This window comes from Cydia pomonella, unplaced genomic scaffold, assembly GCF_033807575.1.
Source record: "Cydia pomonella isolate Wapato2018A unplaced genomic scaffold, ilCydPomo1 PGA_scaffold_29, whole genome shotgun sequence".
Taxonomy (NCBI): Eukaryota; Metazoa; Arthropoda; class Insecta; order Lepidoptera; family Tortricidae; genus Cydia; species Cydia pomonella.
Window position 1 is genome coordinate 73,056 of NW_026907864.1, and position 25,080 is coordinate 98,135.

General features: G+C 40.6%; 2 protein-coding genes across 2 annotated transcripts; one reads left to right on the plus strand and one right to left on the minus strand.

Moving 5' to 3' along the window:
• Positions 1-2,206: 2,206 nt before the first annotated feature.
• Positions 2,207-2,761, plus strand: LOC133533932 (uncharacterized). The gene has a single exon (XM_061873021.1). It carries the CDS (start codon positions 2,207-2,209, stop codon positions 2,759-2,761), a length of 555 nt encoding a protein of 184 aa, XP_061729005.1.
• Positions 2,762-2,877: 116 nt separating this feature from the next.
• On the minus strand, positions 2,878-5,892 carry LOC133533933 (uncharacterized). Its single transcript, XM_061873022.1, has 3 exons — positions 5,791-5,892; positions 3,655-4,881; positions 2,878-3,072 (listed from the first exon to the last, which is right to left on the minus strand). Exons 1-3 carry the CDS (start codon positions 5,890-5,892, stop codon positions 2,878-2,880), a joined length of 1,524 nt encoding a protein of 507 aa, XP_061729006.1.
• Positions 5,893-25,080: the final 19,188 nt, after the last annotated feature.

Here is a 25,080-nt window from a genome sequence, read left to right on the forward strand (position 1 = left end):
GGATGCTTGAGGTGCCGGGTGCAGAGAGCGGACCCAAGGCAGACAGATTGGCTGAAAAGCTTAGCCTTCTGTTTAGCCCGGAGGAGGTTCGGGTGACGAGGCCCACAAAATGCACCGAACTTCGGATATCTGGGCTAGATGACTCGGTGGCGGCCGAAGACATCGCCGCAGCTATAGCTCGAGCTGGAGGTTGTCCAGACCGGGACGTCAAAGTGGGCGAAATTAAGGCGGACCCCTGGAGCCTAGGTACGGTTTGGGTTCGCTGCCCAGTGGCTGCCGCCAAAAAAGTAGCCGTAGCGGGTAGACTGCTAGTGGGCTGGGTATCAGCGCAGGTCAAAGTGCTTGATGCCCGCCCCCAAAGGTGCTACAGGTGCCTAGAAACAGGCCATGTGAAGGCGAAATGCCCTTCCGCCGTAGATAGGTCTGATCAGTGTTTCAGATGCGGTCAGCCTGGACATAAGGCGAAGGAGTGCTCAGCGACGCCTCACTGCACCGTCTGTGCGGCTGCCAACAAAGACGCTGGTCACGTGGTAGGAAGCAAAAGCTGCTCCGCCCCACCTAAAAGGCGGAAGGCCACGGCTAGTGATGGCTCCCGAGCCCCCTCTCAGCCGACCCACCCATCCACTGCCATCGTGGACGCGGTACAGGAGGAGCCAACAGTAACTGAGGACTAAGATGGCCACAAGGATTCTACAGGCGAATCTTAACAGGTCCGCCAAAGCCCAGGACCTGCTGGCCCAAAGCCTGGCGGAATGGCAGATTGCGGTTGGGATCATTGCCGAGCCCTATTCCGTCCCACCCAGGGACTACTGGGCCGGTGACCTGGATAACCTGGCGGCCATTGTCACCAACTCATCCGCTGGTTCTCCGCCGCTCCAAAGAGTGGAAAGGGGCCATGGTTATGTCGCGGCATGGATTGGCGACACAATGTTGGTTGGGGCGTACTTCTCACCGAACCGATCCCTGGCCGAATTCGAACAGTTTCTGGTCGAAGTCGGGTCTGTAATCGGCAGAAATCGCCCTGGCAAGGTGCTTGTGGCTGGTGACCTCAACGCCAAGTCCAAATCCTGGGGATCGCCGGCGACAGACGTCTTTGGGGCCGAACTGGAGGAGTGGGCTACGTCGAATGGGCTGATTGTCCTAAACCGAGGGTCATCCAACACGTGCGTGCGGCAACAGGGCGGCTCCATTGTGGATGTCACATTCGCCAACGCTACCCTGGCGCGCTGTGTTCGAGGCTGGGAGGTGCTGGAGGATGTGGAGACGCTGTCGGATCACCGATACATCCGTTTCGAGATCTCCACTCTTCCAGCCGACCCGAGCGGCCTGGGGCGACCCTGGCGAGAAAATGGCCCTCGCTGGGCAATCAAACGACTGGACCGGGAAGTATTTGAAAAGGCAGCCATGGTGAAAGCCTGGCTGCCGATTCCCGAGGGCCCTGTTGTGGTAGACGCGGAAGCGGAGGCCATGGGGAGTGCAATGGTGGAGGTGTGTGACGCGGCCATGCCGCGTGCCGGCCCGATTCTCCCAAGGCGAAAAGTATACTGGTGGTCCGCCGAACTTGCGCAGCTACGCGAGTCCTGCGTATCCGCGAGACGCCGGTATACACACTGCCGGAGGCGGCGCATACGAGACGTGCCTGAGGAGGAGCGACTATACGCCGCATACTCGGTGGCCACCAAGCTGCTGCAGGGGGCAATCGCCAGGGCAAAAGACCAAGCCGAGGAGGAGATGCTGGAGACTCTAAACAGCGACCCGTGGGGAAGGCCGTATAAGATGGTGAGGCGAAAGCTCCGCCCCTGGGCACCACCACTCACACAAAGTCTACAGCCGCAACTCCTCGAGCAAGTGGTCAACGCCCTGTTCCCGACGAGCCCTTGCTCCCAAACTGACTGGAGCGGCGTCAGCGCTCAGTCGGCTCCTGCCCAACGTTGGGGGGCCAAACGTGGGCTGTCGGCGGCTGTACGCGGGAGTGGTGAGGTCGATGGCTCTGTACGGGGCGCCTATCTGGGCCGACTGCCTGACTGCCGAAAACCAAGCCCAATTGCGGAGGCCGCAGCGGGTCATGGCAGTCAGGTTAGCGAGGGCATACCGCTCCGTCTCCCATGGTGCAGCCTGCGTGCTGGCGGGGACTCCACCCTGGCACCTAGACGCTGAGGTTCTGGCCGATGTTTATTGGCGTGTCGCCGAGGCGCGGGCCAGGGGAATGCAACCACTTCTGGAGGAGGTAAGGCAGTGGAGGCTTGACTCCTGTCTACTGCTCCTTCAGAAGTGGAAGGAGAGTTTGGAGGCCCCGAGCGCGGGCCACTGGACCATTGAGGCCGTCCGGCCCGTCTTGGAGAGGTGGGTCGGACGAAAGGAGGGGTTCCTCTCCTTCCACCTTACACAGATCCTCTCGGGACATGGCTGCTTCGGGAGGTACCTGTCTAGGAGGGCAGGACGGGAACCGACGACAGAATGCCACGAGTGCGGCGACGCCGAAGATACGGCGCTACACACGCTGGCGGTGTGTCCCGCATGGGCTGAGCAGCGGGCCGCACTCGTGGCCGTAGTCGGAAATGATCTCTCCCTGCCAGCTGTGGTGGAAGCCATGGTCGGCGGTGAGAGATCGTGGAAGGCGGTAGCCTCCTTCTGCGAGGTCGTGATGACGCAGAAAGAGGCGGCCGAGCGCGGAAGGGAGGAAGATCCGGCCTCCCAGCCAATGCGCCGCAAACGCGTGGGGCGGCGGCGGTTGGCTTACGACCGTCGGCTTCCCCCATAGGGGTACCTGTGGGCGGCAGGCTCGGGTCGCCTGTCGCCTACACAATGGTCCCTGCGCGGATGGGTGCATCACAGGACGCATCCACTGAGGAGGACAGAGAGGCATACACAACTCTCCTAAGCCGGGTCCGGAGTCCGGATGGCCGCTGGCGAGGTCGCGGAAGCGTGCTTTGGCGTCCCTGGGGCCTCGCCATATAGCGTGGAGACGGCAAATAGAGGGGTTTTTAGTGGGTACACCATGGGTAGGGAGTCCCACATAACCACCGGGGCCCGTCCCAACGCCTCGGTGGTATGTGTAACGCATTTTCCCCTCTTAAAAAAAAAAAAAAGGTTAGAACTGTGACCCCCTAGATAAATAAATTGTTTCCATAATAGGTAGCAGGTTAGGTTAGAACTCTGAGGCTTCGGAAAAAGAAACTGTTAACAGAAAAGTGGGTTAGGTTAGGTTAGAACTGTGACCCTCTAGATAAAGAAATTAGCACCAGAATTACCCCAGCGCTTATTTTTAATGTATGATATTTGTTTTGTATGTTATATTATTTCAACGTTATACCTTTCTAATGTTATCGTAAACAATGATATATGTAGTGTTTATTATACAATTTACAATTATAGAATTCGTTGTTATACATATTGCATGTTATTGCAATTGAATGTTATTCCGATCAAAATTATACAAATTGAATTTATACATTCAGAGTGATATATTATAGGTTTGTATACGTTCTATTACTTACCCATTTTAATGATGTCTGCGACATATGCGATTTTGTGTGTTCTCCATCTCAGCAGTATATCGCGTAAATCTTGTTGAAGAGTAGGGCCTATGAGTAATGCATCGTTTAAGGTAGCCCCATTAGTTCCAGCACATGAAGCATGAAATACAATTCTCACTCTTGTAGTTTCTTTGTCTTCCCTTATAATAGCGTGGTGGGGGAGATACACGCAATTCTCGGTTATTTTTTTATCATCTACTTTCTTCATGTGTTGTAGTTCTAGGTACTCTTTTAAGACGTCGTTGTAATCATCTTTCAATTTTGGATTCTTATCTAATCTTCTTTCTAGCGACATCCATCTCTTCACTGCTATCTCTCGTGAGTCACGTGGTAAAACAGGTGTATCATCTCTAAATGGCAGCCTGACCACGTAACGACCATCTTCTCTTCTTTTGTGCGTCTTCTCATAAATGTCTTCTGCCTTCTTTTCGTCTGAGGTTAGTGTATGGCTTTCTTCTTCTATGGTTTCTAACTCCCAGAACTTCTTCAGCATGTTATTAAGATCAACATTAAGATGCATGCTGACGATGTTTTTTGTGGCAGTGTGCTCTGTCCTCACATTCCCGCAAATTATCCACCCCAGGTGACTGTCTTGTGCTATAGGTGTTCCTGAGGGGCCATTGATCGCTCCAGGTTTAATAACTTCGCTCCAAATTTCGACTCCTAAAAGCAAGTCGATGTGACCTGGAGTGTGACATGTTGGATCAGCGAGGCACAACTTCTCGACATGTTTCCAGTTTTCCATCTTCACTTCATTCTCCGGCATAATGTCGGTGATGTGATGAACAACGTATGTAGTTGCTTTCATTTTCATTTTCAGCTCGATTCTTGATGAGAACTCTATTTCAGTTACATACTTAAGTGTAGTCTTCATCTTCTCAACCCCTGTTACATGCCCACTGACTGAGGTACGTCGTAAACGAAGCCTTTGTGCCGCGGCCTCAGTTATAAAAGACTCTTGTGAGCATGGATCCAACAGCGCTCTCATCAAGTGTTTTTCTCCGTTCTCAGCGTATACTTGCACTAATGCAGTTGGCATCAGCCGCGCTTTACTCCCCGTAGTGAGGTGAGATATAATTATCTTTTTATTTTTATCTTCTTTTTCTTCCTTGATATCTTCTTTATTCTCTAAAAGCGGCGCTGATGACTCCGGAACCGGCGCAGAGGTCTGAGACTGAGGGCTCCACGTGTTATGCAGCAGAGAGTGGTGTTTTCTCCCACATTGGCGGCAAGAAGATCGATGTTTGCAGAACTTAACTGAATGCCCCGGTACTAGGCAATTAAAACAAAGCCGCCAGCCTTGCACATATTCCACTCTCTTTTCTACTGCAAGTTTCGTAAATTCCTTACAAGTGTATAATAGGTGGTCTTGGTTACAAAAAATGCATTTTTGTTCGCTTTTATTTATATGAAAACTTCTTTTATTTACAGGTGAAGTCGACGACGGAGCTTGTATCATTTCCAAAACACGAAATCTTTTTTCCAGGAACTTGGTTAACATGTTTAGTGTTGGTAATTCACTGATATCTAGGGACCCGAGCTCGAGTTCCCATTCTTTATGTGACTCCGAGTCTAATTTATTTACAATTAAATGAATTACCAGTGTATCCCATGTATCAACTTGTATATCTTGATTCTTCAATTTATTCAAACATTCACTTGTGGTGTCTAACAAATCTCGTAACCCTTTCGATGTTCCCGTAGCTAATTTTCGTTGATTTACTAATCGTGTCAAAATTGTGTTAACAATTATTCGTTTATTGTTGTATCTTTTTAATAAAACATTCCATGCCATGTCGTAATTACTCTCGCTGATAGGTATATGCTTAAGTAACTGTTCCGCCTCACCCGATAAACAACTTTTTAAATAATGCATTTTTTGCACTTTATTGAGTGTGGTTTTATTGTGTATTAGCGATGTGTACATATCGTGAAACGAAGTCCATTCGTGATAACTGCCAGAGTACTGTGGGATATTAATTTTCGGCAGACGAACTTCATCACTCATACTAGTGGCATTTGGAGGGTTATGTGAACTCGATGCACTTTCTCCGCTTCGTGAATTTAACTTCAATAACAAATCCATCATATCTGACCGTAACTCGATGTATTGTTCTTCGACTTCCATAAAATAATCTTTTGTGAAATATTCATACTGTCCGCGATCTTTTTTAGATACTAATTTCAACATTTCCATGTGATTGCTGTGAAACCGAGTCCAATATTCGGTCAATATTTCCATCCGTAACTGTACATAACCACTAGTTAATCTTTGTTTCGGTGATTTCTTGTAATTAGAAATAGCTTTCACCAACAACGCGTACACGTTTTCTTGTTCCTTTATATAGTCCTCCATAATGAAAATATACGCCCACCAACGTTTGTATACACTTATCAAGTCTATTTATCACTTATTATACAGTTTTTTCACTTAAATTTCTTCATTAATCCATTTAAATTCGTTAAAACGTGAACAACATTTGAGGTTAATTTCGCTGTCACACTAAAATAGTTCTTATATCCGTTCGGTAAGGACCACTTTTGTACCGTTCGATGAGAGTTGTGGGAGAATTAAAACTGCAGCGTTCATGCAGATAGGTAGTGCAAGACAATTTATTAAAGTAAACAACTATACTGGATGACATTTAGAACCCGTAACGCCATCTGTTCGCGGTAATGAGTTTTAATACATAAGATAGATAGGTTCACATGCAAAATTAGGACTTTATAATTATAGTGAATACATAGTAGATGGCGTAAACAACTAAAAGCATTAATTAACTTGAACACATTTCGAGCTACTTTTGACCCCTTCACAACTTGAAACCTATTTAACCTACACACATGAAATTTGGCACAGTTATTCAATATAATATATTGCTTCTCTCTTCCTTGTTGTATCCTCATGGCTGAGGGACGTGAAGACTGGGGACACTGTGTGTATGTGTGTGTGGATAATATATTACTAACAGCAACTAACATACTTGCAATCAGACATTTTTTGCATAAAGAACAGAATATCATTTATTCAATTTAATATATTTAATATGTAAGAAAACATACTTGGGAGTCAATTTGTCAATTCTTGACACATTTATGTCACTGTCTGTCAGTGAATCTACCATTGAAAATACGGAAGGTGGAGATAAGGAACGAAATTTCCATGTACCAAAAAGTGTCATCAAAAAACTTTAAATAGGTGGCGCTTTAATACCTAGAGTACTTGAACAAAAAAATCAAATCATAGACAGCGCACTTCACTCCGTCAATAACGCCTAGGTTCTTAGCTACTCTAGTGCTACTCTGGAGAGATTTGGAACTATTATTTATAGCTGACAGCTGGACACTTTTGCAACAGTTCTACCATAAGAGATGTCACTCCTCTTAATTCCACACTCCATAATTGAAAATTATTGAAAGTGACCGATGTAAACATGAAGAAAGATTGTTGTAATTATAATCTATATGTATATCTTATACCTTTAAACGAGCAATTCTTGTATATATATATATATATGTATATATATTTCCGGGATCTCGGAAACGGCTCTAACGATTTTGCTGAAATTTGGTATATGGGGGTTTTTGGGGGTAAACAATCGATCTAGATTAGTCTTATGTTTGGGAAAACGCGTGTTTTCGAGTTTTCATGCCTTTTTCTTTCGACGCAGAATATGATCGCTAATTTCGTGTTGCCGGCCACTGTCCATCTGGTCCAGCGGGTTAAGACGCGGACTGCTAAACGAGTGTTATGGGTTCGAATCTCGCCCGATGACTAACTTTTTTTTTTTTATATGTTCAAGTTTATATATAATTTTTTAATTTTTGTTTTAGACAAGTTTAATTTAGTAAAAAAATGTATATAAGATTATCACCTATATACCACCATATTATTACAATAAATACTTAGTTATAACCGAGCAATGCTCGGTCGCCCAGGTACTAAATGCACGTGTCCTGACTGACTCGTCAACTCAGGAGTCAAAATTACAAATGCTAGCAAGTTGAATTTTACACACAATTTAAGTACAAGAGCTAAGAAGCGATTTTGAGAAATTCAACCCCTAAGGAGGTTAAAAAGGGGATGAAGGATTGTATGGGGTTCAAGTTTTATTTTAAGGTAGGAACTTGATACTTTGTAAAAAGTTATTCTATTTAAATAGAATAAAACTAAATTTCAGCGTTTTTGAAAATTCATCCCCTAAGGTGGTGAAAAAGGGATTGAAAGATTGTATAAGTATTTTTTTGAGTGCGGGATTTGAAACTTTGTACGTAGGCATATTATTAAAACACAAGAAAAGTAATTAACCGGTCAAATGCGAGTCGGACTTGCGTACGAAGGGTTCCGTACCATTACTCAAGAAAAGGCAAAAAAATCACGTTTGTTGTATGAGAGCCATAGACAACGTCAACTATTTAAGTTTAAGTCTACCGGAAAGCTCCAGCTAAAAGTTAAACTTTTCATCAAAGCGTCACCCAAACAATGAGTTATTTAGACCTCTGACAATAGAAGGTAGAGGCAAGGAACGCTATCCACATAAGCAGAACTGATGCAAAATTGTCCAGTTGTCAGCTATAAATAATAGTTCCAAATCTCTCCAGAGTAGCGCTAGAGTAGCTAAGAACCTAGGCGTTATTGACGGAGTGACGTGCGCTGTTTATGATTTCATTTTTTTTTCTGAAGTATGCTAGGTATTGTAGCGCCACCTATTTCAGGTTTTTTGCTAACACTTTTTGGTATATGGTGATTTCATTCCTACCTCCACCTTCCATACCTCTAACTACTGCAGCTATATATGTAATACCTAATTATTGATTATGTATCTGATCTGTGTGATTTGTGGCTTTGCCACAGATTGACAAATTGTCTCTCTAATTTCCTTAAGTCAGTCTTTGTTCATCTAATTCTAAATCAACTGCTATTTTTTGCTGCATCAATTGAAATATGTTCATGTTGAATTACAGCAACTATGGAAGGTGATAGCAAGGAACAGAAACTCCTTAGGCAGAACTGTTGCAAAACTGTCCAGCTGTCAGCTATAATAGTTCCAAATCTCTCCAGAGTAGCTAAGAACCTAGGCGCTATTGACGGAGTGAAGTGCGCTGTCTATGATTAGATTTTTTTTTCTGAAGTATTCTAGGTATTGTGGCGGCACCTATTTATGGTTTTTTGTCGGACAATTTTTGGTATATGGAGATTTTGTTCCTTGCCTCTACCTTCCATAATAGCAACCAACATCGAAATCCCCTTGACTTAAAACTTCATACAATTTGCAAAAAAAGAAAAGTTATGTCAACATTGCTTGGATATAAAACTTATAGGTACGGAAAGGAAATAAATCTCCATGTACCAAAAAGTGTCATCAAAAAACCGTAAATAGGTGGCGCTACAATACCTAGAATACTTGAACAAAAAAATCAAATCATAGACAGCGCACTTCACTCCGTCAATAACGCCTAGGTTCTTAGCTACTCTAGCGCTACTCTGGAGAGAATTGGAACTATTATTTATAGCTGACAGCTGGACACTTTTGCAACAGTTCTACCATAAGAGATGTCACGCCTCTTAATTCCACACTCCATATTATAGGTATCTAATTAAGATGTAAAATGTTCAAAATAAGATTCCACGCGGAAGAAGTCGCGGGCAAGAGCTAGTTAACAATACGTCAATGTGAAGAAAAGATTGTAGGGGTGTTGTAGGGAATTTCATTTATCAAAATTAAATTATGAAAGCATTAACCATAAGGAAACGATGTATTTTAAGATTCCGTACCCAAAGGGGAAAACGAGACCCTATTACTAAGACTTCTCTGTCCGTCCGTCACCAGGCTGTATCTCATGAACCGTGATAGCTAAAATATTCACAGATAAATAAAAAATAAGAAACCCTCGGTGGGCGAGCCCGACTCGCACTTGTCCGTTTTTTTTTAAATATCTTGTCAGGCTTTAATTGTACATAACTAAATACCTGCACTATGGAGGGTACTTCTACCCTCCATAACCTACACACTACTAACTGAACCTGACGGCCAAGAACGCGACCGCTACCGCTCGCACCCATCCCAACCTGTACACGTTCCATCGTCTCACAGACCGCAAAGTAAAGTTGAAGCGAGAATGCAGAATATTTATTTCATTAAACAATACACGATTGTGTTTGAAATTATATAACACAGAACAATAACAATAAAAGACAAAGTTTATACAGAGTAACTATTACACTATATCTATGTCAAAGACTAGGACAAGTACAAAAATATCCAATTTAAATAACAAAAACAGGTCACAAGTAAGAATTAACATATTAATATTTAGATTTAAGCATGCACAAATTACACTAGATTTATATAATTACTTAAATTCTAATGAAACCTACAAATTTACATAATCACTTAATATTAACATAAAGTGTAAATGTTGCTATGGCATGTCAATCAATTGCACTAGTCATAAATTCCTCTACTGAATACAGGCACTGGTTTAGCAGGATTTTTTTAAGTTTATTACCAAATATGTATGAATTTGCTACAGCCTTTAGGTCCAACGGCAACTTATTGAAAAGAGTTATTCCCTGATATGTTTCAGCTTGTTTCACAACTTTTAGTCGAGTGACAATAGAATTAGGCAAGTTTTTACGTCTTGTGGCCAGTCTTAGATCCCTTTCCACAGGAGATTCGATTTCATATAATTGTTTTACCAGGTTTTTGAGTACTACAAGAATGTAGAGACTTGGAACAGTCAGGATTTTGAAATTTTTAAAATATTCTTTGCATGAGATCCACTGAGGAACTTTTGCCATAGTTCTAATTGCACGTTTTTGCAATATAAAAACAGACTGTACATTACATTTTAGACTGTTGCCCCATTGCTTAATACTGTAACGTATTTTTGATTCAATTAACGCAAAGTATACCAGTTTAAGTTGACACAACATCAGTTCATCTCTTAGACTTCTGAGTGCATAGCATGCTGAGCTGAGTGAGGCAGTCAACGAAGACGTCTCTTCTTTCCAGCTCAGCCTTGAGTCTATATGTACACCAAGAAATTTTACTAATTCTACTTGGTCAATCGTAGTACCTTCAAGATTAATGCTCAGCGAATCGTTATTTCTTGCTGTGGTGCGAAAAAGTAGTGCATTTGTTTTTTTGCAATTGAGCCTGAGACTATTAACTTTGAACCATGTGCTGAATAATTCAAGAGCTTTGTTAACCCTCTCACACAATTCCATAATTTTGTCAGCAAATATCAAAGCATTTGTGTCATCAGCAAACACAACTAGCTGAATACATGGCAAGGAGTTGTACATATATTGTATCATATCGTTTGTGAATAAAATAAACAGGATTGGGCCTAGTATAGATCCCTGAGGAACGCCCTTATACACCGGAGCAGTTCTTGATTTAACACTTTTTTCAGTAAAAACTAGCAACCACTTAATTTCTACAAACTGCTTCCTGTTACTGAGATAGGATCGAAGAAGAGATAGCATTTTGCCCCTTACGCCATAGTGCTGCAATTTGAGTAAGAGTATGCTATGATTCACTGTGTCAAACGCTGAGCTGAGGTCCAGGAAGAGACCCGCGACTTTCTTTTTATCATTTAACTGTTCAGTAACATCTTTAATTAAGGTGCTTATGGCTTCGTTAGTACCCTTACTTTTTTGGTACCCATACTGACGAGTATTCAAAATATTGTATTTACATAGGTGTCTTACAAGCCTATCTTTTATTAATCTCTCCAATAGCTTCGATAGAGTAGGCAAGAGAGATATTGGCCTATAGTTATTAGGATCCGACTTTGAACGCTTCTTGTGGACTGGTATTACTTTCGCTATTTTAAGTTGATCAGGGAACGAACCGGCATCAAAGCAGTCATTGAAAAAACAGGCTAACGGCCCCGCAAGTAAGTCAATGTTCTCCTTGATTATTGTAATTGGAATTTCATCGTAACCAGAGGAGGTTTTAGATTTTAAATTTTTCACCATAATTTCTACCTCGGATGGTGTAATTAGACCACATTCTATGTCATTTTCCACCCTGGCTACGTGAGTCTGTAGAAGTGCCTGTGCTTGAGCTGCATTTTCAATCATGTCTGCATTGTCAACCTTGGTCAAATTGATCCAAGAAAGTATCACATATATCAACAGGCTTATCCAATATCATTGTATCACCGTTTTCATTAATGATTTTTAGCGTTATGTTATCTTTAATCCCATTTAGCATTCTATTACGATGCTTATGTACTACTTTCCAGATCTCTTTAGCAGAATTCTTGGCTTTTACGATGTGAGATTGCACTGCCAAGCGTTTAGCATGCCTGACAACACGTCTATAAATACCTACATACTTTTTCTTGTATCGCGCCAAAGATTCAGAAATCGGTCCTTTATTTACGACAAGTAGGCGCTTCATGACACTGGAGACTTTCACCCCTTTGGTAATCCAGTTGATTTTGGACGTACAATGAAAAGAAACTTTTTTCTTACGCTTTACGAAACTTTCCTCAAAAACTTTGTTAAATTTTAAAATAAAGGAATTAATACCAATATTATATAAATTTTCTAATTCTAGTTTTTCACGGAATTGCATTTTTCCCTTCGCATTAAATTTCCTTACAAGTTTCCAAATTTCTACTCTGTTTCTGGCTTTATGATTCTCATTAACGGTAAAGGAACCTAATAGACCAGCATGACCGTCAGCCAGACCATTGTGGTCTACCGTACAGACAGCAGCACAGTCATCAGATAGATTTGTCAAAATATTGTCAAGACATGATTCAGATCCATTGCGTATGAAAGTAACAGTCGAGACGAGCCATCTAAACCTGTAGCATGCTAGTAAAGCTGAAAAATCGGAGACGTTTTTATCATTTCTGAGCAAGTTAATATTGAAATCTCCGCATATTATACATTTCCTGCTAAAAAAGTGTTCCAACAGCAATTCAAAAAGTTCCATGAATTCTTTAAAGTTAGCATCATTGGGACTACGATAGCAGCAAATTACATTGACATTAGAGTTCAGGTCTTTTACTCCACACACCTCAAAAAACTCGTCCTTATGCAATTTCTTACATATAGGTAGATCCTCACATTTCCTACTATTATGTCCTAAAATGAGAGTACCGCCCCTTATTTTCTTAGACCTTGTATTATACGCTACTAGTTGATAATCTGATAAGCCAAAAAGTGGTGCCGATACTGGTGTAAGAAAGTGTTCGCTTACGCATACATAGTGTTGTTTTTCGCTAAGATCGTGCAAATATAGTTCAAGTTCGTATTTTTTGTTCGTAATACCACATAAGTTTTGATGAAAAATACATAATTTTGTTTGTGAAGTTTTCACGGAAGTGTCATTTTTTGACGATGCAACTCTAAAAAAGAGTTCACCTGCTCTACGTTAGGAAGTGGTGGCACTACTCTAGGCTCCTCATAGGTACAGTTAGGAGTTATAGAGTCCCCTAAACAAGTACACACCTCCAAATGAAACCCATTTATAAGCTTTTTAAGGTCCTTAAGTATTAAAAAAAGTGCTTTATTATTTATGAAGCCTGTTGTTTTCCAGTACATATACAGAGGATTTAGCAAATTCCTATTTGTGTCCAAGATATATGCATACTCATAATTAATTATGTCCTCATATAATAGTTTATTAAAATAATCAATTCTTTTATTAAACAGAGTATTATAGTTATTCCAACGAAATGTTGGACAGCCAAGCACTACATTAGTGTGCTTTAAGTATTGGAGCTTTTCCCTAATTATATACACTAAGTCTGGATAGTCATTTGTAGTCAAAAAATCATTGTGTCCTATCAAGATAAAACAACAGTCTCTTTGAGTAAAATCACGAAGTTTAATGTCAATTCCATTCAGCAATTCCCTTACTCCTCCGTTAGTAGATATAAGATGACAAATCTCGGACCCACTGAAAATATTTTCAGCAATTCTACGTACCGAGTTTATGTTGTTGCTACTCACAATAAGTAATTTCGGAGGTGAGACCACGGGCATATCCAAGTCTTCATCTTTTGACGCTTCCGGTTTAGTATTCCTATTGATAGTTGGGCACCGAGGTTTAATAGAGGTTTGTTGTACCTTTTTCTCTTGCTGGACGCTAGATGGCGCTACAGTCGGAGATAGCAAATAATCTGGTGCACTAGGCGAATACTCTGGTTCATTCTTAGGTCTGTCCACGTTGTTTGAGAAGTCCAACCTTGTGCGTTGCACAGATTTATGTATATTATTAGTTTTAGATGACTTCTTTGATGACGTAGACTTACATATATTTGTCAAAAGCTTAATTCGTAAATCAGATTCCTTTAATTTTTTCGTAAGTGTGTAGTTTTCTGAATTTAATTTTTCTATTTCCATTTCAGCGATTTCCAGTTTAGTAGACAAGTCGCTAACCGTTGACCTCAGATCTTCCACTATATCACTGTTATTTAGTTTTAATTCCGACCAACTACGATTTAGTTCACACTTTGGAGTCGATTTTACCGACGAGTATTCCAAGTTCTCAGAGTCTGGCAAAGAGTCAAACGAGTTTTCTGTAGGTATGTTTATTTCATGAACAAGATTTTTAGGAGTGCCAAATAAAGGTGTTGTTTTTTCCTCTTCCGGTTGACGCTCAGCTGTAAGAGGTGGTGATTTCTGCCGTGATCTATCATTCCAAGCTACCTCTGATTCCGAATTTGTGTTCTTTAAACAGGAAGTAGATGCCTGAGGGGTACTAAGAGGATTACTTATACCTCTCCTCGTTGTCTTAGTGGTGATAGTATCCTTATTCAAGTTTTCAGCATGTTTTTTGGTTTTAAATATACGCGAGGAGTTTTTTGCTGAACGACATTGTGTGCATATCCAATTTGTTCTATATTCCGCTGACATAAGTAAATAAAGTCTTTTTGATTTTCCTGCGCATTTTATATCGTATGTATGTTTACATTTCGCACATTTTAATGATTCCTTACATTCTAAACTTTTATCGCATTTTGCACATACAGGTGGCATCTTGCGGTAATGTTGCAGACTATTTCCTCCAAAAGTTTGTGTGCGTGGTTGCACGAGTTGTAGTTTGTTATGCCTACAGTAGATGGCGTGATAAAACCAATGCGCCCGAGTCTGTGGAAGCGCGTATAAATGGTTGCAAATTGACGTATTAATTAGTTGCTGCGATAGATGGCATTGGAGTTCAATAGCTAGTTCTAGTCACCTTTGTTAGATGGCCTCGGATTCTGACAGCTAATCGCACAGCTGATGTGTCGTCACCATATATGACTGATTGTTTACAATTTTAATACATTAACGGTAGGATCAGGAGAGTCATTTTACACATATCAGGCACTTGTTCGATTATTGTACACTGGTCACTGCTTCCAACGTTAAAATAATGACTAAGAAGATCTACTTTTTTCCGCACTTAACACTAAACAGTGTATATTAGAGATTATAGTCCAGTAAGAAAAAAAAAAACACATCACACCAAATTGTTTCTAGGATAACTTTTAACCGTGAAGGTATTTTTTGCAGACAACGCTCCCGGCAAGTGATTAGGTAAAAATTTACACATTTGTCACGTTTTTTCTCAGATATACTACTATTAAATAATTTTATTAAAGAATTTATACGGAGCTGCTGTTGACCGTGGCAGTGGCGCCATCTCGAGATTACCGGTCTCACAGACCTGACGGCCAAGAATGCTACCGCTCAACCATCCCAGGCTTTTCGTGAGACCTCAGATTTATAACAACGCATCGGGCACCTTAAAAGGTCCAAAAACCCTTAAATTACAAGCTTTTATTTAACTTGCAATGTATGTAAGTATGTACCTTTATCTAAATATGTTTGTACGGATTTCCGATGAACCTAAAAATTTTCATACATATGTAAGTCAGGTGACAATGCAACTTTATGGAACAATCGAGGCAAGCTAATGATGGATACATGAGGTGGTCATAGGAAAGTTTTTAATAAAACAACACAACATAATTTTGTTTATTGTTTTGAGAATTGTATAATATCAATTTTATAAGATATTTTTGTTTACAGACCAACAATGTCAAACAACGGCACTCGTAAGCGTTCCCTGCCGTCGGCGCCGCGCGGCAAGCCACGGAAGCCTCGCAAGCAGGTCTCTGAAGACGAAGACAGCAACGACTCGGTGACGTCAGAGCCGAGAGAGCAGCAGAGGACGCCGTCGCCGATGGGGGACGAGCCTACTGTGAAGTTACCTGAGGTATAGCTTATTCCGAAGGGATAGGGTTCAGTTAAGGGCTATTGTTAGCTCAAGAAGACATCAATGACTCGGCGACATCAGAGCCGAGAGAGCAGCAGAGGACGCCGTCGCCGATGGGGGACGAGACTACTGTGAAGTTACCTGAGGTATAACTTATTCCGAAGGTATAAGGTTCAGTTAAGGTTGCACCCGACGCCAACGACCTCGCGCGAGTCGGCAGGGCTTATACCCTTCACCGCACCACTGCAAAACATCGAGCGCGCAGAACTTATGCATTTGAAATAGAATTTTGCTTACTCGCGCTCGCAACGCAGCACAGGTCCATGTTTTTAGGAATTGAGGCATAGTTTTATGAATTTGCAAAAGGCAAGAAAACCAAATCATATTATAGTGTTTAGTGAGAAAGATTGTAAAGTTGCATATATTTTCGATAAAAGTTGCAGTAGTAATAAGGATACAACTGAAAGAAATAGGAGTGACTTCAAGTTTTTTTTTCTTCACTTGTTTAAATTAAAACATATTTCCAGAAAAACTATAGCATTGCTCATATCTTGTAGATTGTTATTTTTTTAGTAGTATTTATTTAGTTTGCGGATGGAAGAACCTTAAGGGCTACTGTTAAAATGTAGTCATTTTGTCAATGTCAACATGTCAATGGAATTCAACGCATCTTGATAGCATCCTGTCAACAGGAATTTGCTCTCGAATAATATCATTTTGCGCATTGCGATGGCATGACGAAATGATGGCATTTTAAAGTTTATAAACTGTGTAGTGAAGTCTTTTTTTTTTCTTTTTTATATGTGTTGACGTGTGCGTAACTGCGTAGCTTATCTCTAGGCTGAGACTTTCCGCCGAGGTTAAGCGGAGAAGACATGAGCGTCGCCAAAGGGTGGCAGTCTAGAGAACAAAATATTTAACTATATGTATTCCCCTTCCCTGGGGCATCGGCCATATGCCTGCTCATCTGCGACTAGTGATATGGCACCCAAGCAGCACATTAGTGAATTTTGCAGCTTATCTTATAGCTTTATGTTCTAAATGAGTGGTTTAACAGTGTTTGATAAAACTTATACCTTTAAACACAACTCAATATTGTATACGAGTTCATCCTGTCACTTGTAGTTGCTTAGGAACGTTTATTGTTTCTACTTTATTACTTATGGTTGGGTAAAGTCGATTTTGCTACTAAAAGTTGCATGCAGGTTTTAATTGTCACTCAATAAGAAGCAATAGTGCTATATAAGGCCCTAAAGTCACTTATAAGCAACTTCTACATATAAGTGGGAACATACCCTTATTTGGAACTTTTTATTCCAAATGACTAGTATAATAGAGTAGTATATCACCAATAGTGGCTAAAGAGATAATTTTACGGCCCTTTTGGAATCTAAAGTGATTGCAACTTTAAGGGCTAGAAATACTCTTATTGCCACTCCAACGCATAATTAAGTCTCAATAGGAGGTTCTTGAAAACCAAAAGCAGTTATTTTCACTTATTTCAAACCACTAACGATCTAACAGTTCCAAAATTAGGTCATATGCATAATATCCTATCAAAAACATTTTCATGAAAATGTTGCCAAGACGAAACCATAAGGCTCGCACTGTCAAAATGTTATCAGATTTCTCGTAGAGACAAGCTTCTAACTCTACAAGCCCTAACTTCAGAAACTCTACAACAAGAGTCAAAATATGTGGCATGGCCGTTTAGCTACTGTCACATGGGCGTAAGGTGCAAAATTTATTCACTAAGTATACTTGTAGTAACGAAACGGCCAAGCCACATATTTTGACTAAGGTGTAGAGTTTGTGAATGAAGGGCTTGTAGAGTTAGAAGCTTGGCTCTACAAGAAATCTGATAACTTTTTGACAGTGCGAGCCTTATGGTTTCGTCTAGGCAACATTTTCCATGAAAATGTTTTTGATAGGATTTCACTTCTTTTTGTAAATGTCTTCTTTGTGTATTGTCATAAGCATGACAATCTTCCATCCCCTAATATAAATGGTAAAGTAAGTAGAGTAAATACACTTTATTGGACCACAGAAGAAAATTCAGTAACAGATTTACAATGTAAATGTAAATAAAGGTAGCAACAGGCGTTCTTATCGCTGTGAGCGATCTCTTCCAGACAACCTTAGGGTAGCAGGATATAAAGAACAAAAAGCTTTAGTGACAGGTAGTGCACGAATACATTACAGGAATAAGAAGATTACACATTACAATGAAATACATACCAATGGGTACAACCAAATAGTTAAATATTTATCACATACATATATAATGGTTGGGGGAAATTTACTATTAAAAATCCCGAAATACGTATCTGGGGGCATCTTTTATACAATCTTCTTTTTATACTGATCCCCCCTACAAACTTTCCTCTATTCCCCCTAATGCCCTTTTCCTTCCCTTTTCACCTTTACGGGTGATTTTGGGGTTGATAACTATTCTATATCCTTCCCTATAGGAAAAACTATCTACACACTAAATTTCATCTAAATCGGTTCAGCGGTTATTGATTTCCCATACAAAATTCTTATGGGTTCCACCCCCCTTTTCACCCCCTTAAGGGCTATAAATTTCCAATTTTTTTATTTCTTTTGTTGTTTGTATACTAATACTATGCTACAATACAAATTTTTGCTTCCTAGGACTTCAGGAAGTACCCCAAGGGTTTTGGTGATCATCAGTGAGAGCTATGCATCTGAACTTTTTTATGCTTAATAAGTCCACTATTGACATTATATCCCGAGAATTTTGTTTATCTGGTATAATATGCGCTTTTTTTTACCTATAAGTTTAATCATAGTCATAGTCATTTATTCAAATAGTATAAATATAAATGATATTGTAAATTATTTATGTAATTGTTTGTTGTTTTTAGAAATTGTATAGTTAATGGTATTTTGTCGAGTATGAGTATAGCATATTAATCTTAATGTTAAACTTGCTTTGCGCTTCAGGGCCCCAAGATACAGGCTTAGCCTAGTTTGGGTTCCACCAGATATTTCTTATATGGAAAAATTGTTACTGGTAAACAATAAAAAGATTTTGATTTTGATTTTTTGAATCCAAACCCAAGTTATGAGGGTTCAAAAAAACGACGAAGCGCTTTTAGAAAAGGTAGGCCATGCGCTTCGCTTTGCTCGTCTTGGCGGGGGCACTACCCTGCCCCCAGATTTATTTTTCCTATTGCGGCGCCTCCTCTGTCAATAGCATTCACTGCTTTGCCACTCGCAAGATACAAATAAGTGATCTTCAGACCTGATAGTTCTAAATAGAGAACAAATAAGTGAAAATAAACACTGTAAAATATTTTTTGTTCCGCCATGTTTACAAATGGAGTCCTTGAAATCAAATTATTTTAAACAGAATTTTATAACACTGACGCATAATCACAGACCTTTGATAGTTGTGACGATGTTACTTTAACATTGTACGTAACCTACAATCATTAGGTCAGGTTTTTAACAGTTTTATTACTTATCAGTATCAATTCCTCATTTGATTTAGCACTCTCCTTTTAAATATTCCGGGATCAAATCAAAGGCGCATCGAAATTTACAAAGAAACCATACTATAGTTTCACAGTAAAAAATAATTCGCAAGGATTTCGTGCTTATTTCAATTCCTGTATAACGTGAAGTTTTCATCACTTTACCAAACAGATATGTACATCCAAAATTAAAATGGCAGATCACATTCACTTTTAAAAAACACAACTTATTGTCTTAATTGTTGCCACGCCACTCAAAGGAAATTGGGCATCTCATTTATCACTCCTTGACCGAACTGAAATTGTAATACATTCATTCGTTCAATATAAATCGTTCACTGCGCATAACTGTCACCCATAGTTCTAATTGCCACTTAAGGTAATCGAGAGATCTCTTATGGATTCAATTTAGAACCAAAAATAGGCTGCAATTTTTCTCCTTTTTGGTCTATATTGGGTCTATATGGGTTCTCTCCACCTATATAGAACTTAGTCATGGCTATATATTTCACTTAAGTATCTAAATAGATATGATATACGAGCTATTTCCCACCCCGTGTGCTACTTGGGCAGCCCTACGGCGCAATACATATAGGTACTTTCAACAGACAATGTTCATAAGATTCTGTTCCACAGGAGCTCCTGAAGACTTTCTACAAGACTCCCGGAGTGCTGATGATCTCCGGCCTCGTTTCTTGGGACCTGACGGCCAAGAAAGAGAACGCGACCGCTCGCACCCATCCCAACCTGTACACGTTCCATCGGCTCACAGACCGCAAGGTATAGTTGAAGCGGACCTGACGGCCAAGAAGGCGAACGCTAGCACTCAAACATACAACTCTACTTGTACACGTTCCATCAGCTCACAGACCGCAAGGTATAGTTAAAGCGAGGTCTCCGGTCTCGCGGACCTGACAGCCAAGAAGGAGAACGCGAGCGCTCACAACCAACGCCACTTGTACACGTTCCATCGGCTCACAGACCGCAAGGTACAGTTGAAGCGAGGTTTCCGGTCTCGCGGACCTGATAGCCAAGAAGGAGAACGCGAGCGCTCACAACCAACGCAACTTGTACACGTTCCATCGGCTCACAGACCGCAAGGTATAGTTCAAGCGAAGCTAGGGCGAGGAGAAAGGGAGGCCCACAGGAGCTGAAGACGTTCTACGAGGCTCCCGGATTGCTGAAGATCTCCTTGTGTCGCCCACTCCCAAGATCGTCCGTTTAAAAGTAATCCTCACCCAGCAAGTAGCTACTTCTGAGTCGACAATAATGTACTATTCTCGCTTTGGAATTTGGAAACTTTAGCTTCTCAATAAAGATTAAAAATAGATAGAAGTCCGAAAATTTGTGTGCAGGATGTTTTTTATGTAATAGGCAGCAAATGAGCAGACGAGCCGCCTGATGGGAAGCAGTCGTCGCCGCCCATAAATAAATAAATATTATAGGACATTATTACACAAATTGACTAAGGCCCACAGTAAGCTCAACAAGGCTTGTGTTGAGGGTACTTAGGCAACGATATATATAATATATAAATATTTATAAATACTTAAATACATAGAAAACACCCATGACTCAGGCACAAATATCCATGCTCATCACACGAATAAATGCCCTTACCAGGATTTGAACCCGGGACCGTCAGCTTCGTAGGCAGGGTCACTACCCACTAGGCCAAACCGGTCGTCAAATAAATAAAAGTAAACAAACAATTTATACATTTTTGGGTAGTTAATATATTTATTGGTTAACCAACCAAATACAAAACTGCCCGGATCTGTAGTGACAGACCTGACTATAACCTACATTATTTGATCATGTAATGGTCCCGACCATCGGCTTCGTAGGCAGGGTCACTACCCACTAGGCCAAACTGGTCGTCAAAATGGACATCGCCCATGGACATAAGCAACATCGGAAGAGCCACTTATGCCAGGCATTTGAGAACCCTAAATGCCAGCCAGGTATTTAGGGTTCTCAAAACCCTAAATACCTGCTTCTTGAAGAACCCCATGTCATAGCGCAAGGGTAACACCTCAGAAGGTAGCTCATTCCACAACTTGCACGTTCTGGGCAACAACGAGCGAGATGCCCGCTTGTTCTTGATTTGTCACGTGTAGAGAAAGTGAGGATGAACTTTGTTTCTTCTTGGGGTCTCTGGAGGCTTTTTAGGGTTCCGTAGTCAACTAGGAACACTTATAGTTTCTCCATGTCTGTCTGTCTGTCCGAGGCTTTGCTCCGTCGTTAGTGCTAGAATGCTGAAATTTGGCATGGATATATAAATCATTAAAGCCGACAAAGTCGTACAATAACATCTAAAAATTTAATTTTTTTTAGGGTACCTCCCCTACACGTAAAGTGGGGGTGAAATTTTATTTTCGCTTCAACCCTAGAGTGTGGGGTATCGTTGGAAAGGTCTTTCAAAACTAATAGGGGTTTTCACGAAACATTTTTTGATAAAGTGAATATATTCGGAGATAATCGCTCTGGAAGAAAAAAAAAATGTCCCCCCCCCCCCTCTAACTTTTAAACCATAGGTCCAAAAAATATGAAAAAAATCCTGGAATTAGAGCTTAAGAAAGACATTAAGTGAAAACTATAGCAGACATGATCAGTTTAGCTGTTTTTGAGTTATCGCAAAAAGTTTCCCCTTCATAGTAATAGACTTACTTTAATTAGATACTGATTATGCAAATTTGCCTATTTGTTTAACTCGGGTGAAAGGTACCGTTTCATCCCTTGGTTAACAATTTACTATACTTTAAGCTCCAGTTTAGCTTATTGTGACGGAAGAGTAACTACGGAACCCTACACTGAGCGTGGCCCGACATGCTCTTGGCCGGTTTTTATTTAACATTTTAAATGTGTTCGTGTTTTAGTACCGCCTGATCGTGAGCTCTTGCAGCGCGGGGCACTCCATCCTCATTGGTGAAGATGGTACAGCATATACATTCGGTAAGTTCATTTCATTTGGACAGGCGTCGGCTAGCTAGCATAATTATTATAATGAAAATGAAAAATGATTTATTTAGGTATCAAAATTGCAGCTTATTACACAGTAGAAAAACATTACATTTTTAGAAGCATTATATTGTTGGAAAGCCTAGGAATAGTGTCCTGAGCCCTAAACTAGGTAAACCTGTCTTATAGGGATCAGGGAACCACCCTTGGTACACAAATCTAAAAATTGGGTAATCGTTTTGCTTAATTAAGTATATACGTATACAATATCAGCTATTGTTTGTGACAACATTTTCAACTACCCGTATTATATATGTTTATATATATATATATATATATATATATTAATTTATATTATTAAATTTGTAAATTTATTGTATATTTTAGTGTAGTTATTCTTTAGTGTCTATTTCTATTATAATGTGTGTGTTGTGTATATACTGTACAAATATGAGCCAAATAGCTTGAAATATTTTTATTTTTTTTCAATGATAGAAGAGAAATTAGATTATTTTATATTTTGATTATTACAGTAGATCCTCGATCAACCAATCTAATTGGGACCGAGACTAGTTCAAATAATAAAATGCTCAAATAATAATAGGGTTGTTTCCATCTACAAATCTTAGGGCAGAATTGTATCCCAATAAATTCTTTTGGATTATAAGAACATGTTAAACTACTTTTAGGGGACCTGTAATGACCATATTTTTGTAAATATTGCATTTAAAATATCTTTTGTCACACGTCACGTGACCAAACTCGAAACGTCATTGAAGATTCTGATGACGTCACAACTCTCGGATTGACACTGTTGACAGTTAGGCGATAAACAACAAATGACAAATGTCAGTTGACAGTTCGTATCTTCTACGTGTGTAGTTAGTTATGTGTCAAACCGTAAACTGTGACGTCACACAATTTTCAAAGAGCGTTTTGGGCGCGAAAGCATCCATCAAAATATATTTTGTTAATTGAACATATTTAAAGCCGTTTTTAGTATAAAAGTTGAATTGTAGGGCAACTTTTAGTTAATATAGAACGTAATACGAGCATTTCAAAAAATTGGAAATAACCCTATTGTTGGTTTTGAGAGACGTGATCATACAATAATAGCTCATTTTACAAAAACACGGATAACTGAGGGATCGCACAATCGAAGTTCTACTATGCGAGAGTTAGGAGCGAGAAACGACTCCACACAAATTCCATAATAGTTAAAAATTCGAAATAACCGTTATAGGGACCGTGCGCGTTGGAGGGTCTGCCATCTTGTGGTCTGAATCGGAACCATAAACATGCACATGTACACGTCACGTGTTTTCTTGTGTATAGCAGGTTCTGCCATCTTGTGGGCTACATCGGAACAATAAACATCAAATTTACGCCTCGCGCCAAAAATCTGACGGCTCCTGTGCTGCCTCCTACAGTTCATGCACGCTCTCTATACCATCCAGGTCGCAACGGCAGCGGTCAACTAGGCTTTGGGGACACAACCACCCGGAACGTGCCTGAAGCCGTGCCGGCTCTGCAGGGCATGAACATCATCCACGCGGCCGTCGGGCGACACCACTCGCTGTTCGTCACAGGTACTGAATACTCCAGTTTTACGCTCGGGTATTGTAATTGTTAAAGATTATTAAACCTATCAACATCCATTGCGATCTATTTATTATTATTGGAGTTTGTGGGCCTTTGAGTGCCACGTCGACCAGGCAGTGATCTATTGTGACAGCCCTTTAATAGAACATTACTATAGAGGCCGGGAAACGTAGCCCCGTTTCTCGCCGAGATTTGTATAGTTAGATTTGTATGAGACGCAAGTCGCTTGAGAGTAGCCTCGTGAGCGGAGGGCCTTAGTAGCATGGCGTCTAATTAGCGTCTGATTCCTAGTTATGAAACGAGAATGATCATTCCTATTAAGTAACTATACTTGACAAATTCCTAGTTGGCAACTATAGTTGTGTAGCAAGAATAGACATTCGTCTTTGGCAACTGGTTGTCTAACAAGAATATTCAATACTTTTCAGCAACTGGTTACCAAACTCGGTTGCCATCGCGGCCGGAGGGGCTTTTCTCAAACTTGCAATTAAAACAAAAATGTAGTCAATTTGTTTTGTGGCGAACTACTCGGCTCGCCACTCTGCCAGCGGTGCCCTACGCGCGTAAGTCCGCGCGCCTGCGCGATGCGCACCGCCGTTGCTTAGCAACGAATATGCACAACAAATCACCGTACCGTACCTATATTTGTTGATGGTTGAATGCCAAGACGTTGTGTCACAATTTGACGTTAAAAAACAAAAGAAGGTTGCTTTACAGTCCTAGGTGTGTAAGGCTGTATGAAATTCCTTTACATATCATCTTCACTCATCGCACCTGATATGTAGTTTTTCCGGACCTAAATTGATGTAAGTCATGTCATCATTTCATAGCAAGTTTGAGAAAAGTTCATTACTAATACCCATTCAATCCAGGAAATTCCAGATTCTTTGGGCCGTAACGTTCTGTACCTCATAGGGTTGCAATACGTGCCGCCCTAAGTGGGTACTTCTTTTTGACATTAATGGTCCACAGGAACAGAGAATGTGCATTGCAGTCTCCTCTGACTCCTGGCAGAACCTGCATGTCGCATCTTGTTTCTTTCCAATTTGAAACATGTTTGTTCAACTTACATTGTCCAGTCAATCTGGGTATAGGTTATGTGTCTTGCTACCTAATTCACGTGTTTTTTATTTTATTTTATTAAAAACTGATCGGCGATTGGCTCTAGTCACACCTGATGGAAAGTGAAGACAGGGCCTAAGATGGAGCTCACCGGTTCAGTAGTAGCCTATTCACTCTTGCTTTAAA